We start from the raw sequence: 23,727 nt of genomic DNA, 5'->3' as shown, positions 1-23,727 counted from the left end.
GTTGGAAATGGATGAAGGGGTTGTTGAGGTTCTTCGGATAAGATAGATAGTTATTATTATAATTATTATTTTTATATATATATTAAAAAAAAAAAACATATTTAAATAAGTGCTTTCGTTTTTAATGGGTTAGGCAAGTTTTCCGTACCCCTCCAAATGATTAATAAATAAAAAATATTTTATACAACTACTTGGCCAAAGCCATGCTAAAAGACCAATGGAATAGGATTCTATCCATTTAGATGAAACATCTTATAATTTTAAAATTTTGTTTTATTGTATTTCATTTCAAATTAAAAATATATTTACCATTCAATACTTAAAATCTATTATCAACTATAATCTTAATCCAAAACGAATAGGGATCGCGTTTTAGACATTATTGTCTAACGAATTATGAGTCATCTCATTACAAATTTACAGCATCATCTAATGTAATATAGTTGATTTAATTACCAATATATAATTAAATCTAGAAGGCCAAAATGATACCATAAAAGGTGCTTTAAACGTTAAACTATCCACATTATTGGCTCCATGTACGTCTAGTGGTCTGGTAATTAACTACACAACTAGTCCAAAGGTGTACAAGTTGAAATTTTCAAACCCCATTTAATTCGTGGCTGATTTTTTTTTTTTTTTTGGGAAAAATGTAAAATTAGTTCCAATGATTTACCAGATTCACAATTAACTCAATGTGATATCAAAATGAACACAAGAAGTCTTTGAGATATGCCAAAAAACGATTTAGTCCATACAATAAAATTCCGCCCATTAATTTAACATATTTCATTTGTGTGAGATTGACTTAAGTGCAACAAGTGTCACAATTTTATTGGCTTTGACGTTTTATGTTATTAAAATCTGATCTTTCAGTGAACGGAATTTGACTGTAATAATTAATTTTTTTTTTTTTTTGGCATATTTCAAGGACTTTTGAGTTCATTTTGATACTGCAATGAGTTAATTGCAAATCAAATAAATCATAAGGACTAATTTTTATTTATTTTTTTAACATTCAATAGTGCCCTTCGTTTATCCAACAAAACTTATTCAGCAGGCAATTCAATTCAGCACGCCACGCATTTAGTGGTAGGTTGGTTGGTTGTCAACATTTTAGTGTTTAATTTGTTGCTTATAAATTTTCGACAAAAATATAATTAATTAATGTTTTTTTTTTAGTAAATAAAGGAAAAATATTGGATAATAAGTGATTCAATTTTTTTTTTTTTAAAAAAAAATCCATAATTAAAACTGCAAGATAGCCCACTAAGAACATCAAATAAGAGTTAATACATATTAATAAGTTATTTTATGGTCGAGACTAAATTTTACGGGTTTTTTTTGTTTCTTCGAGCGGCAATATAATAGTTCTCACAACATCTTTAAATCAGCTTGAAAATCAGGCAGCAAGCATGCCAAATCTCATTCATCATTTTAAACAAGTTGACACAAAAACAGTTAATGCCTTTGTATCTTAGTGTGTCATGCGAAGAATAATTAGGGTGTTACTAATGTGAACCTAATTATCCCTATTATTGGATGTTACACATGATAGGTAGTGTTGTCTTCTGAAAGTGGAAGTCACCAAACCACACTAATAAAAGCTAGCTACTAAAACATGCCCATTTGCCCCATGAAAGGAAAAGGAAGATCACATCAAGCCTACTATATTTTGGGTGAAGTAATAATCACTATCGTCAACAAATTTCAACTTTCAGTAGGCCAGCTACCCCCACTAATTGAAAGACCAAGAAAAATGTGGGCTGGGGTTAAGCTTTAGGCTTAAGCATGAATAATTCCTTTGTCGTGAATGCATTGATGTTCCAAACTATACACCAAACAACTTACTTGGTCATTTGTATTCGTGTTTGCTTGTTGGTGTCTGGTTCCGATTGTGTTGAGACCTTTTGAATCTTTGATTAAACGAATCAGATCATTTGAGGATCCTAACCCGTTGTCAACCCTAAATGTTGGGTCAAGTTTGGGTTGTATTAAGACATAAGTATAAAATTATATAGATTAGTCTTAACTTAACCCATTTAATTAAACGGCCAGGTCCGACTCCTTCATCTTAGAGCATGTTTGGAATTGTGATTGATAAATAAAGCTTTTAAGTCAAAAAACGCTTTTTGATAAAAACTTTATTTTTAAACTTTTGTCAAAAGTACGTTTTAACCAATTTTAGACATTTAAAAGCGATTTCAATTTTTTTTACTAAACGGATACTTTTTTTTTTTTTTTTTTTTATTCAAACGGACTTTTTGAGTGTTAAACGAATTTTTAGGCATCTCAAAACGCTCGCCCAAACATGCTATAAATCTACCAATGTTGTGTTAAATTTGTATTGAATTTATAGGTACGTTGTGTGAAAAATTGTCGGCCGCCCTAAGAAATTGAATGATATGAATTTGTTGAGCTAGCGTTTCAAGTGCATGCAATTTTCCTACCTATTCAATGGAGCCGTCGAAAAAGAATGGTTGTCAATTGGCAGCCACATATTGTAGAGGATATTTGAGCGACTTCGATTAAGAAATCCCAACAGTTAGCTTAGGAACTTGATGTTAATTTCGTTGAAATTTGAGTTCCACTAAAATAACCTACCAACATCACCCGATGCATGATGCTCTATAGACATGAGGCCACGTACCCGACATGATGTCCCACTCAACAACACAAAAAACACAATTAAAAGAAATCATATGGATGCTACGTACATGTTGTTTGTTTCAAGGGAAAACAAAACAAGCAATACGTGGGAAAGCCATTGAAAAACAGGCACAGCACTAGAACTGTGACATCTTTGTCAATATTGTTTGGATTTGCACTGTATATAATTTTAAAAAATTATTTTGTTTATTTAGAGAATCATTGTACTTTCTTCGAACAGTTATAATGCATGAAATAAATTGATGATGTCTCTAATTAGATATAAAAATATTTAAATAATATGTTTCTTTTAACTTATAAAATTGAGTTTTATACTTTTATAGCTATAGATGAAGTTGGGTGCTTTATTTAATAATATATAAGACTATAATATATGAAGTATTATACGATGGAATAACTTATAGTAAGTAATTGATAGTGAAGATGATGGGAACTGATATACATTTGACCGCACCCGTAATTTGGCTAAGAATAACTTCAAGGACAAAAAAATAAATATAGGTGACTTGTCGGGAAATACCGGCAATTGACATTTTGATACCTAAGGGTTTGTTTGTGATTGCGTTTGAGATGTCTAAAAGCGCTTTTAAGGGTTCAAAAAGCTTAAAAATTGTTAAAACACACTTTTGACAAAATGTTAAAAATGAAACTTTTGTAAAAAAAATACTTTTTGACTTAAAAATTTTATTTTTCAAATACAATTTCAATCAGACCATAAGTCATAATTATGGTTTATGAGAGCAAGTGAAGTAGAGGGGAAAAGTAATGCATACCTCATACTAGGGGTTTGCCACCACCTTTATATGACTGGTGTAGGTAAGGTAAGTAGGTTTGATATGCCTAATTGAGTAGTTTTCTTACAGACCTAAAAGTGATTTAATGGATTAAAGGCTTATTTGAGATTGTATTTGACAGACCTAAAAGTGCTTTTAATATTCAAAAAGTCCGTTTAAAGAAAAAAGTACTCGTTTGATAAAAAAAATAATTAAAAGCATTTTTAAAAGTCACAAAAGCCTAAAAATGACTAAAACACACTTTTGATAAGATTTTGCCCGAAAGCGTTTTTTGACTTAAAGACTGTATTTCTCAAACGCAATCTCAAACATGCTCTTAATCTTTCTTTATAGGATTAAGAGCCTGTTTGAGATTGCGTTTGAGAAATGAGCTTTTAAATCAAAAAGAGCTTTTGGGTAAAAGTTTCATTTTTAAGCTTCTGCCAAAAGTGTTTTTTTGACAATTTTTAAGTTTTTTGGACCCTTAAAAACGCTTTTAATTTTTTTTACCAAGCGAATACTTTTTTCTTCTAGTGAACTTTTTGAGTGTTAAAAATACTTTTAGGTCCTTCAAACACAATCTCAAATAGGCTCAAAGTCCAAATATGCAAGGCAGACTAGGCAGTTAATGGGGGAATGCATTTCATTTTATTGCCCCCTTATCATAAATTCGCTAGGCAAGTAACTAATTAATGGTTAGGGGGCTGTCGGTTCATGTATCTCTTGGGGAATCGACGGTCTGTTGGGGGCTCGTTGGTTAGTCCACCTTTCAATGGGTTGTCCGTCGGCCGGGGTTCAATCGATCAGTGATCTCTCCGAGGGGGTCCATATTTATAGTGCAATCAGTCCATCTTAAAGGTGGATATACCTTCATGGGCCCGAGGTGTAATGGGCTTTTTTGGGTTTTAGTGGGCTGTTAATAGACTTGTAGCTCTATTGGTACCATTCTCAACCGGGGAGCCCAACTTTTGTCCAAAAGCAGAAAGCTCCGATGGATATCCCGATCAAACAGCAGAATCATTTCTCTTACGAACGAAGAAGAAATTATGCGATTCTGACCCGCTCAATCTCTGCCCCACATGGTTTCACGCTCAGCGTCAGCTCCAACAACTCTCAAAACCCTCAATAACCCACCTCTCAAATCAAGGTAAACTCCTCTCTTTCTCTCTCTAGCTCTCTCTGTGTGTCTTTATAGATATGCACAATACCTATATTAGCTCAACCATATATTCGATTAGGAGCAAAGGGTCTGTTTCTTTTTCCTTCAATGACTACTCCTACTTGTTGAATGAGAGGTTTGATAGAACCCCATTACAGTCATCATCATGTTGTGGTTGTTGCGCGTGTTGTGCATTTTCTACACATAGGGCGCCCACAAGTTCTAGCTTCTTATATGGGTTGAGGCAGTCCACCCTGCTTCAATGGTCAGCTTCTAGAAGGCTGATCTTGGGTGGTGGAGACCGGTTCTATTACCGGCTTCCGGTTTATGGTCTGGACCAGGGTTGTCATGAGGTTTCTTGCTCTCTCAAGGAGAGTAGTGTGTGTAATAGAAGTAGGAGGAGAAGAAACGGAAGATGTAGTTGTATGCTTTCAGAGGAGGAGAGTGAAATACGCCATTCAGGTCGTTTTGATGATGCCGAAGCAGTGTTGAGCCTGTTGAGTGAGGATGTGGGTGTGGAATGTTTTGGTGGTGGAGGGAGAAGCGGGTATTCTCGAAAGACAGTGGAAGTGGAGAAGAGAGGGAATTTTGGTGGAAGAGAGAGAAATTTGAGTTCATCTAGGAGAGGGGAGGTGGCAAAGGGAGTGAATATTTGTGGTAGAGAGAGAAATGTGAGTTCATTGAAGAGAGACGGGGTGGAGAAGGGGAGGAAAATTGGTGGTAGAAAGAGAAATGTGAGTTCGTCTAAGCGAGTGGAGCTGGAGAAGAGTGAGAGTTATGATAGTGAATGTTATAGTGTGAAGAAAAAAAATGTTGAGTTGGCTTTGCAAGAGACTAACTCAAGGAATGAACTGGAGTCGGTCGCACTTGAGTCGAGGGAGGAGGACTGTCAGCATAATGAAGAAAGGGGGACCTCTTTGAGGAGTGAGAATCATAGAGGAAGAAAAGGGGGTTCTAGTTCATCTTATCACTCATTTTCGTCTTTAGGGGATTTTGAGAGTGATGTTGAAGTTGAGGATAAGCAGGGGCAATTTGTGGAAGAATCGTCTAGTGGGTATAGGGACTCAGGAAGGACTGGGGAGTACAGAGATGAGGGGAAAATGGCAGAAGAGTACAAGAGGCTCAAAGGTGATGCAGACAGGCAGGGGGGAATCGAAGAACAGAGAAATACTGTACTGAAGAATGGTGTTGAGTGGGATTGGAGGAAGAAGTCAGAGAAGAAGCTTACTGAAGTATCAGTTGAAGAAACAAAGTCTAGGAGCGACTCCTCACAAATACACTCACAAGTGTCAAGAACCCATGGAAGTAATTACAGAAAATCATCCACTTCCCACAAGCAAATCGAGGAGGAGGAAGAGAATTTAGAATTGGTGATGAATTTGGATAAGGGAACAAGAAAGCAATATGGTCAAACAGAGAATCAAGTCATTGGACTACCTGAATCTAGAAGAAAATACACAGAATTACCCAAGTTCCCTGCCGGTGATGCTGAGACAACTTCCTTAAAAAAAGGATCCAGAGTCAGGGAAGGGAACTTAGTGATTGCTGCAAATTTGGTACATGAAACCAGAGATGAACATTGCAAAACAGTGAGCATTATTACCGGAAAAGACGATCTAAAAAGAAATTCCCATCAACTCACTGAAATGACAGATGTTGAAGACATTAATACTGAAAGGACCTCTGATTGGCAAAGGCAATCTGATGTTAGAATGAAGAATCGGGAAGGCAATTCAAATTTGGTTCTGAGTTCAGTGCAGCAGTCAGAGGAGCGACGCCACCAAACAGGTGAATGGATTGACTCAGGAGGAAAATCCCAGCAAGTCACTGAAACATCAGAATTTCATGACAGTAATACTGAAAATGCCCCCATTATACAGCCTGGAACTAGGTTGAAGAACAAGAAAGAAAATTCAGATTTGGTTTCCACTTCAAGTCTAGAAGCAAAAGGGCTACGTCCCAAAACAGATCGAAAAGCTCCTCTGAGAATTCAATCTACTAAAGGATCCAAAGATGTTACTGATATATCAGTAGTTCATGCTAGTGATATAGAAACAGTTACAGATCAAAGAACTTCTGAAAAGAGAATTAATCAAAAAAGTACTTTGACAACACTTGCAAAACCAGTTGAGGAAACAAGAGAAAGACATAATCAAACTCATGAAATGGTCATGCAAATTAAATCTATAAAAGAGGGTCAAAGACCTACTAAACTATCAACTTTTTGTGAAGAAACATCAGAAGAGGCCTCAGGTTTCCAAGCATCTTTGAATTTAGTTTCCCAGGGCCGAGTACAACAAGTTGATGCGGAGGAGGATAAGAGAGGCTCAAAGGAAAATTTAATGCCTCCGCCCTCTCAATTGGTATCTAGGGGTTCACTGCATGTTGAGACGACTAGCACAAATGCTACCCCAGAGGTTTCAGATGAAACTTCAGAAAGTGGCTCTAGTGCCTATTATACACGTTCAGGAGGCAGAACTCCTGCTTTGCACCATGAACCATATGGTAGAGATGGAAGTAGTGAGACTTATGGGGAGCCTCTAAATCTTGTAACCCCTGAAGATGCTCTGGGTTCAGCTGATCGTTTAGAGAAATCATCCATGCAGTATGTCGGTGAGTTTGTTGAGAAGGTGAGGCATGAAGTTTTGACTTCTGAAATCCAGAAGGAGAAGAAGGATTCTGAAATAAGGTTGGTAACCAGTAAGAAGTACAGCCAAGAGAGTTCGAGTGAATTTGTTTCCAATAACTCTCAGTTGAAGGAGCGTGACTCAAGGCATTCACTTGGGGGGGCTTCTGGGACAAAGGGTCCTTCTGATGAAATGTGGGATGTAACAGATTCATCTGTTCAGCAAGCTCCCCAGGCAGAAGAACCAAAGGACACTGCAACAACTGGGAATTCCATTGTGAAGAGATCTGGCAGGTCCTTGTGGAATATCATTGCTGATGTAATCCGACTAAGGTGGGTTTCACATGCTGAATCCCCTAATTCGGTTGCGAGGTCAGGTGAAAGGAGTTCATCAAACAAGTCTGCTAGTAGCGAGACATGGTTTTCTGGCCATGGGCAGGAGGAAAGCACTGACGAGAATGGAAAAAGGGAAAAGGAAAGCATGCCACCAGAAGTCATGTCTTCTGATCAGCAACTACACAGGAAAATTTCGAGTCTAAGTCAGGGAGAAGCTTCTGACACAACGAGATCAAAGGATGAAATAAGTTATCATGAAGCAGATACATCATTTTTATCAAGTATATCAGAAAGTGGGTCAGCATCAAAAGGCATTTCCTTGGCTTCTGGAGAGGAAAATCTGAGTTTTGGTGATGATGCAAAAGGTTTTCATGGTGCTCGTTCTGGAATGGAAATAGTGGGATCATCATTATCATCACCTTCTAAAGGCATAAGAAGGTCTTCCATTTTAGAAGAGTTTTCAAGAGCTGGTGAAACTGCTGCATCTGGAAGTGGCTCAATGGAGCAGATGGAGGAACCAGTTAGTGCAAGATTGACTGAAATCTCAGGGACTGATGGAAAGGGTGGGAAATTGAAACAAAGAAAGCTTCAGCGGATCAAGCAAGTCCCAAGAGATAGATTTGACGAATGGGAAGAAGCATATAAACTTGAAAGTGAACAGCGAAGATTTGATGAAATGTTTATGAGGGAGGCACTGTTGGAAGCCAAGAAGGCAGCTGATTCTTGGGAGGTGCCTGTTGGGGCTGTACTTGTGCATCATGGGAAGATTATTGCTCGTGGATGCAACCTGTAAGGTTTTTGAGCTTACGTATGTATTGTTTGGTTAGATGCTTTCTTTTGGTATTTTTAAGGAGATATATATTTCAGAGTGGAACAGTTACGGGACTCCACTGCCCATGCAGAGATGATTTGCATACGCGAGGCTTCAAACTTGCTTCGGACTTGGAGGCTTGCGGTAATTTCCTATTTCTTAGAACATGTTTTAATGATTCTTATCTAAAATTTAATTCTCATATTAATTTATATATGATAAAATGCCGATGTGTCTAAGATTTAAACCGCCACACTTTGCACCAATGGATGATACAACATTGTCTTTTAATTGAGTGCTGGGAGATATTCAATGACTGATTGGCATGTATGCTTTATCCGTCTCTCTTGTGGAATAAAACCAAGCTCTTGGAATTAATTGTTACTTTTACATTGAAACATGTAGATAACATATTTAATTTCTTTACACCGCTGATTAGAGTGCAAATGGGAGCTACTGATAATCTGGGGGCAATATGAAAAATGGTAGTTCCTCGATGGGTCAAGGCATTACACTTGCGTCATACTTGCTTTATAAAGCTAATAAAGTAGAAAAACATAAAGATAACATTTGCATTAAACTTGGATCTGAAATGCTACGGATGAATGCGAAATAGAAGTTGATTACAAGTAGACATGATTTGTAGTCTTATTTATAATAATAATAATAATAATAAAAAGAACAATATGATTCATAGTAAGCAACGGTGTCTTCTCAATAACTATATCAGCAAGCTGGTAATACCCAACACAAAGGTTGCTGTTTAAGTCTTCTTTCACTTCCAAGTACCTGAGATTATGAGAAGAGCTAGGTGACTTCTCTTGTATACTTTGTATGTTCTTAGGGTGCCTTACGCTTTTAATGATATCTCGATTACGTATAAAAAAAAAAATACTTGAGATTATAGTTTTAGTTATAAGAATTGACGTTTCCTTGTGAATCTATTTGATGGCACCATGCTTCAGCTTAATAATATTTACCACCCTCAGGAGACGACGCTTTATGTAACACTTGAACCATGTCCCATGTGCGCTGGAGCAATACTTCAAGCAAGAATTAACACTCTCGTATGGGGAGCTCCTAATAAGCTTCTGGGAGCTGATGGCAGCTGGATTAGGTATGCAATTTACATGCTGTTGCTGCTTTTTTGTCCGATGCTTGTCAAATGATGGTTAAATTAGTCAGCCTTTGGAATTTGTGATCTCATGTAGTAAGATCTTATTATAATTAAAGCTTCTAATGGTTTGAATCAAAAGAATTTGCAGATTTTTTTCCAGTTAATTTATCTGGACCACTGAATCTTTTTTCTGAAACCAACCCAGAATTTCCTATTTCATGTTAAGGGCGTGGACAAAACATATTAGTATAAAAAATTGAAGGAAAGTAGTTATTCATTGATAGTTTACCTTAAGGTTATACTACACCTACGAATAAGCAGACTCATGTCTTCCACAATCAAATCCTCCACAATCCATAAGAAAGGTATTTATGATTAGGAATTAGGATAAACTTGCCCTTTCCTTTTCTTTCTAAATTTTAGGGATGGTTGCCGAGTCCCATGCTTAAATATATTTGTCTATGTTGTAGCCACAGAAACATCTTTCATGTCATTGAAAGGCATTTTGTATAGACATCATCTTATACGCAACATTCATGTAAATTTTTATTTTCTTATGTGTATCCCTTGCTTCTTGTGGCTTACGATTGGAACGAAACATTCGTACTCGGATGCGCTGCAGGGACCATAATAGAATGGAACAACATTGTTGGGAAGAAAATAATGCAATATTGTGTAGATTATAGAGTTGGTGGACCAAAAATATAATTTTGATCGACAACTGTAGGGAAGAAAATAATGTCCTTGACGTGTAACTTGTTTTTTGCAGACTTTTCCCTGATGGAGGAGGGGAAGGTGGAAATGGATTGGAATCGTCAGGTAAGCCAGCTGCTCCTGTCCACCCATTCCACCCAAAAATGACAATTCGTCGAGGGGTGTTGGCTTCCGAGTGTGCAGATGCAATGCAGCAATTCTTCCAGCTGAGGCGAAGGAAGAAAGAAGAGCCAGAAGAGAAAGAAGAGCCAGCTCCCCAACCTGCATGTCTTCCTGTTGCACACCATCCACCAAAATTCCTTACAAAGATGCATGACATCTTCCATATTTTCTGTTTGTGAGGATGGTGCTGAAACCTGTATTTCTTCGAGCTGTATTAAGTTTTATTGAAAGAGATGGCCATCCTTCAAATCAAATAAAGTTGATATCTTGTGGGTTGATTTAATCCCTGGACTTCAATTTGAAAATGACTTTGCTTACAGCGAAGGTGATTTTTTTTTTTTTTTTTTAAAAGATCCTTATCATTTTGATATAATCTCAGGGCCATCAGAGATTCACAACAAATAGTGCAATGTGGATTAACGGCCGTTCGCCCAAGAGAAAGCAAAAGCAATAGAAAGAAATGAACTTCCGTAAACTTCAAAGAAAATAATTAGAGAAGCAAATTAATGCCATGCTGCTGGTATCTATTGGTGAAGCCAGGAAGGAGCAGTGGAGCCTTGCTTTACACCTTAAATTTGATGGTGACTAGTTACCCACGTTTAGGTCAGATGTAGGGGATCGATATGATGATACATACAAATGGAATGGTTGGTAAAAGTTTCTTAGAACTTAGCCTTTGGTAAATGCTTCCCCCATCTTCATGTCCTTCCCTTTTGCCAAATGTGGCATGAGAAACGAGAATTTTGTGTTCTAATTGGAAAAGTATGTAGTCCCCCAAGAAAATGAAATTCTTTTAATCAGTGTAATGGCTGGATGGTTAGTGATAAACCAAGTACCAATTAGTTTTCTCAGCCATGAAGGGCCAGAAAATTTTCGCCTCCATTGCTCCTACAAGTATGACATTTCTGTCCCCTGGCAAGTATCTCATACTCAAAATTTATGACTAAAATGATAATAATGACAACAAAGAAATATTATCAGCAGCAATGACAGAAAAGATTGATAGAAAAACTTCAACAGACGATAGTTACCACGTAATTAAAAAAACCAAGCTTCTGCCATATGTGAGGCTGAAGCTGGACTACTGAGTCAGCTCCGGCAGGGGGCCAACTAAGATGACATGAGGTTTAAAAGCTATTAACAACCTTGTTTGCCAAATCATTAGAAGGGACGTAGCAATCACAAGAGGACATCTCTCCCTCCAACATTACACCCAACCTGTTTTGTACACCAACAACTCACTCTTCGTCATTTATATAAAACCACCATTATTTCCTATCAATTCTCATCCCCCACACAAATGGCCACAATGTTGTGCCTTTTCTTTCTAGTTTGTCTAAGCTTTCCGCAATTCCTTACCAATGCACAAGCACCAGCAGCCACACCATCTAACTTGCCGACTACAACCCCGGCTGCACCGTCAAATTTGCCAACTGCAACACCGCCTCCTACCACACCATCTGCACCATCCAATTTGCCAACTGCAACACCGCCTCCATCTAGCGTACCATCTGCAGCGACACAGCCGCCACTAAGTGCAGCAACCCCCCCACCTGCCACAACTCCCATATCATCACCACCTCCTAAAGTTGCACCAACTGTAAGTCCAACTGTCCCACCCCCTCAAATTCCGCCACCACAAGTTACACCTGTCTCAACTCCATCGCAGCCACCAGCATTGCCACCACCACCAGCCACTTCACCCCCACCTCTAGCACCAGCTTTACCACCACCACAGATATCCCCATCACCAGTCCAAGCACCACCAGTGCCAGCCCCTGCAAAGGAGCCTCCAGCACCAACACCAGCACCTGTGCTACCACCACCAACACCAGCACCAGCACCAGTTAAAGAGGCACCAGTTCCAGCACCGGTCTTAGTGCCCTCACCTGCTCCAGAACCCGTCAAGCACAAGCACAAGAGGCATCACGGGCACAAGCACAAGCATAAGAAGCATCATGCACCAGCACCAGCACCAGCATCAACTGTTCGAAGCCCCCCAGCACCTCCTACAGTGGCAGACTCGGAGGAAACAACACCAGCACCATCACCAAATATGGTAATTGCCTTTAATATGTTGAATTGCTATTACTACTATATTTCCTGAATTGCTGGTGATCTAATTTCTATAATGGAAACTAAAATTCTGAAAAAACAGGGTAGTCAAATAATACATCTTTTATTTTTATTTTTATTTTTATTTTCACAATTGATAGAAGAATCCCTTACCCCCACAAATCCCCTACCCACTGCTGGTAGAATCCTAAACCTCCTTCCTAACTTTGAGAAGTACATCTAGGCTATAAGGCATATGTCACAAGGTAATTGGTCACATCAAAATATTTTTAGTGACCCTTACTTTTTTGGTTAACTCACAGAATGGAGGACAGGCACTACATCAGCGGGGAGGAAGGTCTGGAAGGTGGATGACCACAGGAGCAGCAATTGCCATTCTGCTGGCTATTACATGATACAATTCCTAGTAATCTTATATAATGAGCCATTGATTTGTTGTTATGCTGAAAAGAGATGATTATTTCATATGTATAAGATAAGATCAATTCAAAATTTCTTTTTGATACAAGAACGAGTAATAAAGAGCCATTTTGTTGGAACTATCCAAAAGAAAACTCAGAACATATTGATACAGGAACGAGTAATAAAGAGCCATTTTCTTGGAACTATCCAAAAGAAAACTCAGAACATATTGAATTGATCACCACATATCAAACTTTATCAGTATTTGAGTCCGTATTAATATCCTCCCGTAGGTCATACTCAACCATGAGGCCAAGGTTGTCAACTAATTTGTGATGACGGAGACACCCTGCACACTGATGGAAAGCACTGCCAATTGGTCACAGGAACATAGGAAAATCGTATGTTTTAAATTGAGAACTGAACAACTTCACATTGAACACACAACTAGTGTAGCCTGCAAATTTAGTTAAGCCAAAAATATCTTTGATCAACCAGCTGTTTAAGACTTAAACCATCCAATGGAGACAGAACCTAAAAATCCCTTCTTTTTTCAAAAAAAAAAAATTTTTAATTTTTTTTTTTTTTTGGGTAAGTAATAGGCACCAAGGGGAGGGGAAATGAGAGATTCGAACTAGTGACTTTCGCTTCATAAGGCGTGGTACCTAGCCGATTGAGCTGCCCCTTGAGGTTACAAAAACCTTAAAATTCATGGCAGAGGTTTTCATAAAACATTAAAAATCCTTTGATGGATTGTTAAACTTTGCAACTAGAAATAAATTCCATAGTGCCACCTCAGCTATTTGTCTTATAGAAACAGCATGACCCAAATCAAAGATTAGGAAGAATGTAAGTTGTTGTAATCTGGCTTGTAAAAATCTGACTTCTTATGCATATTCAAGTAGATGTTCATAAGCTATAAGTTATATGAAAACGAACTAATTCCCCAAAATTATTGGAAAAGTTTACTTAAAATAAGTGATAAAAACTGCAGCTTTCTTCCCAGTGCTTGATATTACTTCAGCACCCTGACTTCTAACTTTAAGTTGTAGTAATTTTAGCAGCTACCAACCTGAAGAACATCAATGGTCTTTCACTCGATCTTATTTGACACCTTCCCCAACAATAAGAAATATCAATTTACATTTTGATCTATACTGACACCCAGTTTCCCCTTACAAACTATTAGAAAAAGAAGTATCACAATGATAAAATGGCCCTGAAGAAACAATTCAAGGGAATGAATGTTCAAAATATTTGCCATCGTTGAGAAACATATCACATGAATTCCATCATGATAGGCTGATAGCAGTAAAAAGGAAAATAAATAAGTACCTGTACGTAAATAAGGCCCCGCTCATAGGCTAATCGATTGACCAGCCTCTTTGTTCTTTCACCGCACACATTACAAGTAAATTGTACAAGCAAACTTCTTCTTGGAAGTTTTATATCAATATTCACACCCTGCATAGAGGACATGCAGGAAACAAAGACACGTTAAATAATAAAAATAATAATGATAATAATAAAAAATAAAAAAGTGCATGATGCTTGGTTTCTAGCAACAGAAACATATGATGAAATTAGGGAAAAGGGAGCACCCATTATTTAACATGTGCAATTAATTTCTTTAAAACAAGTCAAATCGCACCTCCTCCCCCCATAAGAATGGGCTGGAGGGTGAAGTTTTGGGTTCCTACTGATGCATGTGTAACTTACGAATAAAAAAGTTCTTCAAAACAAAAGCTTATGAGAGAGAGTTACAAAGAGGTAGAAGAGAGGTTGGTAGCTTTAGTGTTGGAGGAGCAGCTTATTATTATTATTTTTTTTTGGAGGGGTGGTGGTGGTGGTGTAAATTTTCATAGATGAGGGAAACTCCTACAAATAATAACATTAAGAAACACCTAAGAAGTAAAACTTTGAACATACAATGTTCGAGTTGTTTGAAGTATTCCAATATTCACTCTATTTTCTATATTTTCAATATTCAATGTAAATTCAGGAGCTTTTTCAATATGCTTATTCATATTATTCATCAATAACCCAAATGTTCAAAACCAAAAATATTTGAATTGATTTAGAAATTGAAAATGAATCATATTTTCTTAAAGTGCATCAATGTTTTTTTTTTTTTTGATAACGAGGAGCCCCTCCAAGGCAGGGTCACTCCGTGTACCCACCCCTGTTATGTTATGTCATAACCCAAATGTTCAAAACCAAAAATATTTGAATTGATTTAGAAATTGAAAATGAATCATATTTTCTTAAATCAATGTTTTTTTTTTTTGATAACGAGGAGCCCCTCCAAGGCAGGGTCACTCCGTGTACCCACCCCTGTTATGTTATGTCATCTATAATATGAATGTGAGATGTGCAATGAAAATAGGTATGCAATATGCCACTTAACCAAGAATGAGGTAGGAGCACAACAGGTTCATAAAGCTCATATTTTTGGCTTAAATAAAAGCAATGCTCGGATAAGTTTATTTTTTAAATGCTAGACATCTTTCATGGAAACTGATATTTGGAGCAATTTCATAGAGATTAAAAAGAAAAAAAAAAAAAAAAAGAGAGAAAGAAAGAAAGAAAAACCTCCATCCACTTTCAAAGCATAGTTCATACGAAATTAACAATAGACACAAAACCACTTAATTCCCATTTGCATTCATCTATTAACTTGTTATGGTTGTCATATCTTTTTTTTCCCCACCAGAATTTAATATCCCAACAGGTTGGGTTTATTGCTTTTTAAGATCCCCTAAAACAAAAAGGGAATAAGAAAAGAAATAACAAAATTTTTTTAGGGTTCTTAATTTAGTCACCCAGGACAAAAGTGCACCATGAATAGAATCCCGTATTCTGAGTATGTTCGTGATTTCATGTGCTAGTCATTTCAAGTCAGTACTAATCAGCTTCAGATTCCCTGAACATGCATCACTACTCTCACTCTCGAATTAAATCTAGAATCTTTTCCACAACAATTCTCCTTTCCATGACTAATATCAGAATTCCGGTAAACTCGAATTAATTTATTGAAATCATGAACTTCTCCTTCAAATAGACACACATATCCCAAACAACATTGTTTATAACTTCTACTTAATTTGAAATTCAGCTACTGATTGAATTATCACATGGCGGAACAGATTACAAACGGATGAGAATTTCCCTTACCGTGCCCGAAACATTCGGTTCAGATTCCGGTTGCGTCTCGGAACTATCTTCCACCAATCCAGAAATTGCCAATAGCCGGTAGGCTCGCTTCGGTGCCACCACTATGGAATGAGAAATTCTGGACCTGAAAAAGAGGAACCAAGAGAGTTTGTAGTATGTTATAAAGCTTCAGAGAAACTAGGAGTTGACAAAAACAAATCCCAAAACTAAGCAGACAAAAAAAAAAGAAGAAACCCAGAAAAGGGAAACCCCGGAAAGGGTATGGGATTGGTGACCTGGAGAGTGAAATGGAAGGGTTTGGCCTGGAAGCGAAAATGGGTTTGACGGAGCTGGGGCACAGAAGGGAAGTAATGGGTTTATGAGGGTTTTGTGTGGGAGAGGAGCGACAAGGAAGGGCGGGAGAGAAACGGCACCCAGTTGTGACCGCCATTGGAGGTCTGGTTTTTGTAGCGGTTGGACTATGAAGTCTTTTCTGTGTTAAAAGTGTACAGTTACTTATGTTTTAATTGTTTTATGAAGTATATGAAAAATGGACAAGTTGATTAAATTGGTTCTATTAATCCCTAATAATGTTAAAAATTACTTTTTAAAAAAATTTTCCCCACAACTATCACACACGGTGCTAATGTGGCCGATTCAACTAGCTCTTAATTTTTATTTTTTTTAATGATTGGTTTAAGGGTTAGTTAAGATTATCACGTTAACATCATGAGATAGTTGTAAAATATAAAATGTGATTTATAACATTACTCATCAATTTTATTCAAACAATGTTAAAAATCATATTTTTATCTCACAAAGTTAACGTGATAGTTTCAATTATGTATTGCTTATTTTTCTAGTTTACTTAAATTAGACACGACATTTCTAGGTTGAGGCTTTTTTTTTCTTCTCTTCTTTTCTAGTTACCCCTCTTTCACTGGCTGATTGGCTTTGTTTAAAAACAATGTCTCCATTTCAAAAGGAGACAATGTTATCCTGGTGGAAAATTATCAATTGTTTCTGCATTTTGTCTTAAAAAAGAAATGGGACCTAAAGAGCTTATTGATGAAATTGGGGCCAAAAACTTCCAAGTGGCAGTGTAATAGACTAATAGTCATTCACAAAAGTACTCATCTAATTCAATGGGGACATTTGGTATTCAAAAATCACATGGACATCAAATTTCATTACTTAAATTTGTTGTTTTCATAACAAATCAAAAGGTTTTATTTTCTTCTTTGTGGTGTGGTACCTCAAATGAGCTTATTTTGTAATATTTTTTGCATGCACAAGACATTCAAGAAGTGCTCAAATGAGCTTATTTATGGGAACATATCTGGATTTCTTTTTGAAGTGCTCATGTTTTATCAGTATACTGTATACTGCATAACCATTAGAAAACAATCTACATGGTAACATGGGGATTCATTTTTTTATTGAAACTAGTGGCACAACAGTAAAAACAGGGTGCCAAATTTTGACCTGTTCCCACAAGCTGGGAAGGATGTTTCAAGCAGGGCAGAATGTCAGCAGAAGAGAAACACAATCCTTTGTAATAAGGCAGCAACTAGATATTAAGACAACTGTGATTTTGCATTACTTTTCTCTTCATTGTTGAATAAGAATTTTGTATACAAGTATGAACCTTGGTCCTTGTTCCCATAATCCAATGAACAATATGAAGAATGTTGATGTATTCTTCTACATCAACTTGAGTGAGGACAACAAGGTTGCTCTTGGATGTGTTTGAGCGAATATAATTCCATTGCAACTGTTGCCAATGGGCATCAGTCTTCCTCATCCACTTCATGAAAAGGAAGTGGTACTGTCTTAACTGCCCTAAATTTGCCTGCATTATTTAGATGCTCATTCTCCAGCCTGGACCATTGGAACAATCCTTCATTAGAGCAGAAGGATAATATATGATTTCTATCATAATATTTATATCATTGTGCACAAAACGGTATGCTGAAAAAAAAAATACAAATTACAGAATCATGGAAGGTCATATTACCTGAAAAAATTCCACAGCCCCCTTCTAGTGACTTCAAGGGCTGCTAAAAATAGGGTAGTGACTCTGTAGTCAACATGTTCAAAGCTTGAATGGAGAACAGTTTGCAACCAAGCAAGCCTGAGAATCATGTTTAAACCCTGCATGACATACCAAAGTTTCTTCAGATGCTGTTTTGGAAATGGAAATCTACTTTAATTCTCTGTTCTTATCTTGTCTTCAATGGACTAGATTGAGAATCTTACTTCAAGTTGTAAAACGGCGTTATCAGTGTTTTGTTTGTTAAGAATATGTTCATTGTCCACCTTGTGGTGTCTTATCTTCATAATCTTAAAAATAGACAAGTTGATTGGAGGTGGCTACTGTATGCCAATGGCTCTTACGAAATTTGCTAACAAAGAGAGAAATTAAGCATATACCATAGATAAGTAGTAAATGATCTTTCTCCGAAGCATTAATTCATTCCTAAGCCAGGGGTTCTTGGAATTCATTTGTAGCAAACCCCAGTCCTTTACAAAGTCCCAGTACAATTGGTACACTGTTGCAGCACTGGACACGACCACAACAAGACACAGCCATCCAACACCTTTTTCTTTCTCATAGGCCACCTTGGCTCCGGCTGCCAACATTGCTGACACATATTTGCCTAGGTTGACAAGGTGGCTTGTCTGTCCCTCATCAAACCATCTCCGAGCACACTGCAAATTCAATTTAGTGGAATCTTTATTAATTATGCTTTAATTTAAAACTTTCCTCAAATTCAGTCTATTAAACCGATATTTGTCCTTAGAATATATCGTTCTCATGTGCATGCTGTTATAGCTTATAAGGACAAATGTCAGCTGTCCTCCAATCCAATTTGGAAGAAAACTTTCTTATATACAGATAATATGAGACAATTTGTGAAAATCAAGCAATTAATTTAGGAAATGAACAGGAGTGGTTAATAGTATACCTGCATTGCCCTCCAGTAATATGGTAGAAAGGAAACTGCATAAGCAAGATCCCGGTAATGCTTGGTCCTCATGCAATAGCCATAGTCCTCAGTTTTAAAGCTCCCAGTTATATAGTAGCACGCCACATATTCAAGATTTCTGAGCATTGGAACCTATTCAAAAATAATGAAGGCATTTCGTTATAGATTTTTGAGATACAAGGCATCTTAATCAACATTCAGATCTTCTAATTAACATTCCTGAGTTCTGTTGCTCTTATTTAGTTAGTAATGAAACCAACCTGACTACAAAGTTGATCAGCCATGAAGAAGTCCAGCATGACAACCTACAGAACATAAGATAAATGAATTAGAGTATGATTTTTTAGAACAGAATCTTTACAGGAATCATGATTGCATTTGATTTCATTTCCATGAATAAGCAAGCCTCTCAGAATGATCTTTGTGACATAGTGATGAGGGAATGTAGGAGTATGCAGTACCTTGTAGAGTGGTGATAAAATGATGTTCCTTATCACACGAAGGAAACAGTAACGGCTCGATCGGTAGACAATATTGAAGGGGCACACAAGTAACAGCAAGAAGACCTGACATTGCAGAAAATGTTCAAATTAATAGTCTGTTATCCGTACAAAAAAATACATTGAACAAATAGAGGTCTTTTCTACTTTGCATGCATTGAGATGAAGAAATTACCAATAAGAGAAGACCGGGGATAGCTTGGACTTGGGCATAAGAATATCCTTTGGTAATTAGTGACAAATGAACAAACATGACCCCCATTACAGCAGACAATGAAGCCGTGCAGATCAAGAACACATCTCTGTACTTAAGCTCCATGGTGGGGCATAGCTCGAAGATGAAGCTATAGTTTATACGCGCTTTTCTCCACGCGAAAACATTGCAGCCATACAGAAAGAAGTGCAAAAACAGTAGGCTGAACATACTGCAATGTGACAATTAGTTTGTTCTATTATTATTAGCCGCCTTTCACACAGATAATGCAGTGTTTTAAGAAAATCTTATGCAGGGGTACTTGCCTGAGTACAGGATAGACTGTTTCCATGTAAACTGAAGGTGTCTGCTTTGACTGCTGTCTGTACACATCCATCATACGAGCCATGATAACATATCCGGCAAAAAGGGCTAAGAAACATCCGGTGAACAGTCCTGATTATATTTTAAGAGATTTGTTAATAAATTGTATCAATTTCAGTCACACACAACAGTAGAGTGTTATCTTTATCCTAATAGATATTGATTTAGAACAATGAAGCTTAATTTAACAAACTTTATGTGTGAATTAAAGATTTGAACAAATTACAGACAAGTTAATGGTGTTTCATAGGAAGTCATGGAGTCCTAGTGTAAAGAGCATACGTCATAAATGGAACTGACTCTCATTTCTAAGTGTCCATGCAGCAAACATGGTACCACACTCAGGAAACTAAGTAGTACAACCCTATAGTTGTTGATGAGCTTTTTAAGGTTCAAGAACAGTCAAATTTGTCTCCAACATAACAACAGCGTAGCATGGGGTGTGTGCTTTTCTCACCCACCCAAAAAAGTGGACCAGCCACAGCCACAATCACAGCCACTGCTCTTCATTTCAAAGCTCAGTGGACTAATGGGTCCATGTATACTTTGGAGGCATTAAAAATCATATTTGGTTACAAAGTGAACAAGCTTAAAGGTGTCCACTCAATGGTTGATTTCTTAAATAATGTCACTCAAAAAAATGTTGATTTTATTTAAGAATTTGCAAGGAACATACCGATGAAGAAGGTAACAGAGTGGGACTCTTTACGCTGTTGTGGTTTAAGGTATTTCATGGCCTTTCTTCGGTCTTCCTCAGCAAAGTGTTTGACGAACAGCTCCTCAACTTCATCTCCTAGGCTTGTGACCTGTCATTTCTGGGACTATTTAGAAAATTAAAAAGCTTCACAAAGTTGTTCTTCAAACCGTTATAAGTGTCAGACAAGCATATCTAAGTTCGATCTAGATGAATCTATAGGGGCTATCCCTCGTGTGCAGACATGAAATATAGGATCAGTGGCCACTTGACATTGTCGGCAAATTTTTCAGATGAAATATAATGATAGATGGTGGCCAACACCTTAACATGATCCAATCATAATATCATTCAAGTTTGTTCTTTACCATAGAAAGCATGATAAGGGAAAAAAGATATTTCGGTTGGTGCCTTTTTATATTTGGTTTGATGATTTACCTTGTCAGAACTGTTGAAATAGGAGCTCTCGACTACTTTGAGATAAATAGGAAGAACTTGTTTTTCCGTGACCTGAAAAAACACCAAGAAAGTCCCTTTTCTTTGACACTTGCCAATCAAAATGGAAGATTTAAAGGAAAATTAAAAAGTCACCCCACTTACTTTGTCAAACTTCTTCAAAATCTTTGCAAAAGCGAGCATGTTCAAGTTCCTGAAATGATTTTCATTGTGGAGAACACGTAAGATAATCACTGAAATTAAAACGCAATGGTGTTGCTCCATTTTTTTGTCTCCTTTTGATATTCACAGATAACTTTTAGTCTTGGAGTTAAGAGTATTATACCTGTAAGTTTTGAGATAGCCTAACCCTTTATAGAGCTCAATGAAAGCTCCCTTGATCATCTTCTCTGCATGACGCAGCTTTGTTCGATTAACATGCAGCTTGCTGCCTTCCTGAGCGCATTTTTTCGAAGATTGATTCACCAAATCTTCCCAAACTAAGTAACTAATTGCAGAGAAGGTACGAGAGGGTGTTGTCAGAGGAATGTTTATCCTCAAGTTCTTTCCTTGGCAATTAAAAGCACGCCCCGAGAGTGTCCTCATTTTTCCATCTTCTCTTTTCATCCGCATCGATTTTCCCAATTCATCTGATCTAGGAGAGTCTGCAGATGGCATATCATTTCTTTCCATTTCATCTGCTCTGTTTTCTTGCTGCTGCTCTTGTTCTGTTCTGTCCTTCACGGATTCCTCTTCTGCAGCCAAGTAAGGACAAAATTGAGACACAAATTATAGATCATCGAACTTGTTTTTAACAGACCTTATGCTGAGCATATTATAGATATGTATACATACGACAATATGAACATGATGGACTTGAAAGATGTGACATGATTTATGGTTACTAAACAACAGGAATGAATAGAAGTTGAAACACATTTTTTCCTTTTATCATTGTCATCGATCAGTAGAGCAGTTGAAAGAGACCGACAAATTAATAAGTTGATTTATATATATACCACATGAGATGGTGTATGAAATAGAAGCATCCTCGGAGGAGTCCTGGGCAACAGCTCCCTTTCCCCGTTGTTGTTCGAATGCTGTTTTCACCTCAATCAGAATCTCCAATTGTTTCTTCAAGGACTCCCCTCTTTCCATGAACTCCATCTCCTTTGTTTTGAAGAACTGGTTCACTTTGTTGAGCTGGTGGTCCAAGCATGCAAAGAATTCTTTTGTAGCATCAGTATCAGCAAATTGCTCAAGCAGCTCAGTCTCATACATGTCTCCCTTACTTGCAGATGAAGCAAGTTTCTTATGAACCTGCAGAGAGGAGACCACATTAGTAATATGATGATCGATCTCACAATAAATAAACAAATAGTAAAAAGAGAGAGAAATAATACTTGAATTGCTCCATGGTTTCTGTGTTGATGATGTCCAAATAAAGAGAAGTTCCTAATGGAGGAAAAGAGGGTGTTATTTTGTTGCTTGGTTATGGTAGTACTAGTGGGTGTGTTATCACTGTTGAGGAGATGGATTTTTTTGAGGTCTTTCTTTAGTTCCCAATAATCAACAAAAGCTTCTTTCCATTCAGGAACAAGCTGACCTTCAAACTGCTTTGAGAACTTCACCATGATCTCTCTTTGTGATGAGAGAAAAGGAGGTGGTTGTAATATTTCAGTGTGATGTGCATCAATGGATGCCCATGATGACATTATTTATGGAGGGAAAAAGGCAGGGGAAGGAACCGATTCATGCGCTCGTACCGATGCTCGACAGCACATTCTAAAATATCCTTTGCACTTATACTGTCCTATGCTCCCTCCACTTGAAACCTATAGTGGTCACCTTCCATCGCCGGAAATTAACTCACCGGACCGGCTAACAACATCTTCTCATCATGAAGATTTTGATCAAATGGGCAGGGGAATTTAAAGAAGATTTGAGTGGGACCAAGCCTACTTCTACTATACACATGAAAAAAAGAATGCCTTTTTACATATATAGCAGGCATAATTTTGTCATTTTTAATTACCAACTTTCTTCATTATATATGCCTCTTTTTCTGTTATGTTCCACAACAAGTAAAGCACATGATATGATAGATCAAGGGCATTTTAGGCTCTTGCTAATTACCCAATGTCCTATTAATTAGTCAAGGGCTGCTCATTGTTTGAAAGAAGCTTAATTATTGGGTAAATAAGATATAAGCACACATAGGACAGCTCTAATTAGACCACCCCGATTTCCACTCAAATAGGATAACTCACTTAATTTTTTTCATCACCCACTTTCATTAACCATGCATGCCTTTGTTTTGCAGTATAAAGTAGCTAGCTTGGAATCATATATTATATATATGTATTTATATATATTTGGCGCAGAGAAGATCTCTAGATATCCATGTTACAAATCATTAGACATTTGTAATTCATCATTGGTTGTACAGCTTGATTCATGGGGAAAATACGCTCTCTCCCTAAACTTAGGTTTCAATTGCTCCGTCCTCTCAATCTTTAAAAGTTATAGTTG

The 23,727-nt window shown here is 37.2% G+C and overlaps 4 protein-coding genes across 4 annotated transcripts; 2 read left to right on the top strand and 2 right to left on the bottom strand.

The window, feature by feature from the left end:
* Positions 1–4,421: 4,421 nt before the first annotated feature.
* On the top strand, positions 4,422–10,651 carry LOC132177444 (tRNA(adenine(34)) deaminase, chloroplastic). Its single transcript, XM_059589771.1, has 4 exons — positions 4,422–8,353; positions 8,432–8,519; positions 9,365–9,492; positions 10,262–10,651. Exons 1-4 carry the CDS (start codon positions 4,641–4,643, stop codon positions 10,545–10,547), a joined length of 4,215 nt encoding a protein of 1,404 aa, XP_059445754.1. The 5' UTR covers positions 4,422–4,640; the 3' UTR covers positions 10,548–10,651.
* Positions 10,652–11,333: 682 nt separating this feature from the next.
* LOC132180122 (lysine-rich arabinogalactan protein 19) lies at positions 11,334–12,840 on the top strand. Its single transcript, XM_059592977.1, has 2 exons — positions 11,334–12,427; positions 12,747–12,840. The coding sequence occupies exons 1-2, from the start codon at positions 11,669–11,671 to the stop codon at positions 12,837–12,839; spliced, it is 852 nt and encodes a 283-aa protein (XP_059448960.1). The 5' UTR covers positions 11,334–11,668; the 3' UTR covers position 12,840.
* Positions 12,841–12,986: 146 nt separating this feature from the next.
* LOC132180123 (uncharacterized) lies at positions 12,987–16,500 on the bottom strand. The gene is made up of 4 exons (XM_059592979.1): positions 16,296–16,500; positions 16,021–16,144; positions 14,182–14,310; positions 12,987–13,202 (listed from the first exon to the last, which is right to left on the bottom strand). Exons 1-4 carry the CDS (start codon positions 16,448–16,450, stop codon positions 13,095–13,097), a joined length of 516 nt encoding a protein of 171 aa, XP_059448962.1. The 5' UTR covers positions 16,451–16,500; the 3' UTR covers positions 12,987–13,094.
* A 926-nt stretch (positions 16,501–17,426) lies between these two features.
* LOC132178968 (phosphate transporter PHO1 homolog 1) lies at positions 17,427–22,870 on the bottom strand. Its single transcript, XM_059591564.1, has 14 exons — positions 22,599–22,870; positions 22,215–22,515; positions 21,542–21,950; positions 21,361–21,409; positions 21,199–21,270; positions 20,743–20,872; positions 20,009–20,138; positions 19,665–19,914; positions 19,451–19,555; positions 19,250–19,294; positions 18,969–19,121; positions 18,433–18,711; positions 18,017–18,153; positions 17,427–17,880 (listed from the first exon to the last, which is right to left on the bottom strand). Exons 1-14 carry the CDS (start codon positions 22,827–22,829, stop codon positions 17,790–17,792), a joined length of 2,382 nt encoding a protein of 793 aa, XP_059447547.1. The 5' UTR covers positions 22,830–22,870; the 3' UTR covers positions 17,427–17,789.
* Between the last annotated feature and the right edge of the window lie 857 nt (positions 22,871–23,727).

Source organism: Corylus avellana, chromosome ca4 (assembly GCF_901000735.1).
Source record: "Corylus avellana chromosome ca4, CavTom2PMs-1.0".
Lineage (NCBI taxonomy): Eukaryota > Viridiplantae > Streptophyta > Magnoliopsida > Fagales > Betulaceae > Corylus > Corylus avellana.
This window is presented reverse-complemented; position numbering and strand designations above follow the sequence as displayed.

Bases quoted from the DNA above. Each gene is read 5' to 3' on its own strand.
- LOC132180123 (XM_059592979.1), bottom strand. From the start codon at position 16,450: ATGGCGGTCACAACTGGGTGCCGTTTCTCTCCCGCCCTTCCTTGTCGC. The intron at 14,311-16,020 runs GTAAGGGAAATT...TCCTCTATGCAG, and splicing joins AACCGAATGTTTCGGGCACG to GGTGTGAATATTGATATAAA. The intron at 13,203-14,181 runs GTACTTATTTAT...GCTTTCCATCAG, and splicing joins GGGGCCTTATTTACGTACAG to TGTGCAGGGTGTCTCCGTCA.
- LOC132180122 (XM_059592977.1), top strand. From the start codon at position 11,669: ATGGCCACAATGTTGTGCCTTTTCTTTCTAGTTTGTCTAAGCTTTCCG. The intron at 12,428-12,746 runs GTAATTGCCTTT...GTTAACTCACAG, and splicing joins CAGCACCATCACCAAATATG to AATGGAGGACAGGCACTACA.
- LOC132177444 (XM_059589771.1), top strand. From the start codon at position 4,641: ATGCACAATACCTATATTAGCTCAACCATATATTCGATTAGGAGCAAA. The intron at 8,354-8,431 runs GTAAGGTTTTTG...TATATATTTCAG, and splicing joins ATTGCTCGTGGATGCAACCT to AGTGGAACAGTTACGGGACT. The intron at 8,520-9,364 runs GTAATTTCCTAT...TACCACCCTCAG, and splicing joins TTCGGACTTGGAGGCTTGCG to GAGACGACGCTTTATGTAAC.
- LOC132178968 (XM_059591564.1), bottom strand. From the start codon at position 22,829: ATGGTGAAGTTCTCAAAGCAGTTTGAAGGTCAGCTTGTTCCTGAATGG. The intron at 22,516-22,598 runs GTATTATTTCTC...TCCTCTCTGCAG, and splicing joins GAAACCATGGAGCAATTCAA to GTTCATAAGAAACTTGCTTC. The intron at 21,410-21,541 runs GTATAATACTCT...AAATCATTTCAG, and splicing joins GGCTATCTCAAAACTTACAG to GAACTTGAACATGCTCGCTT.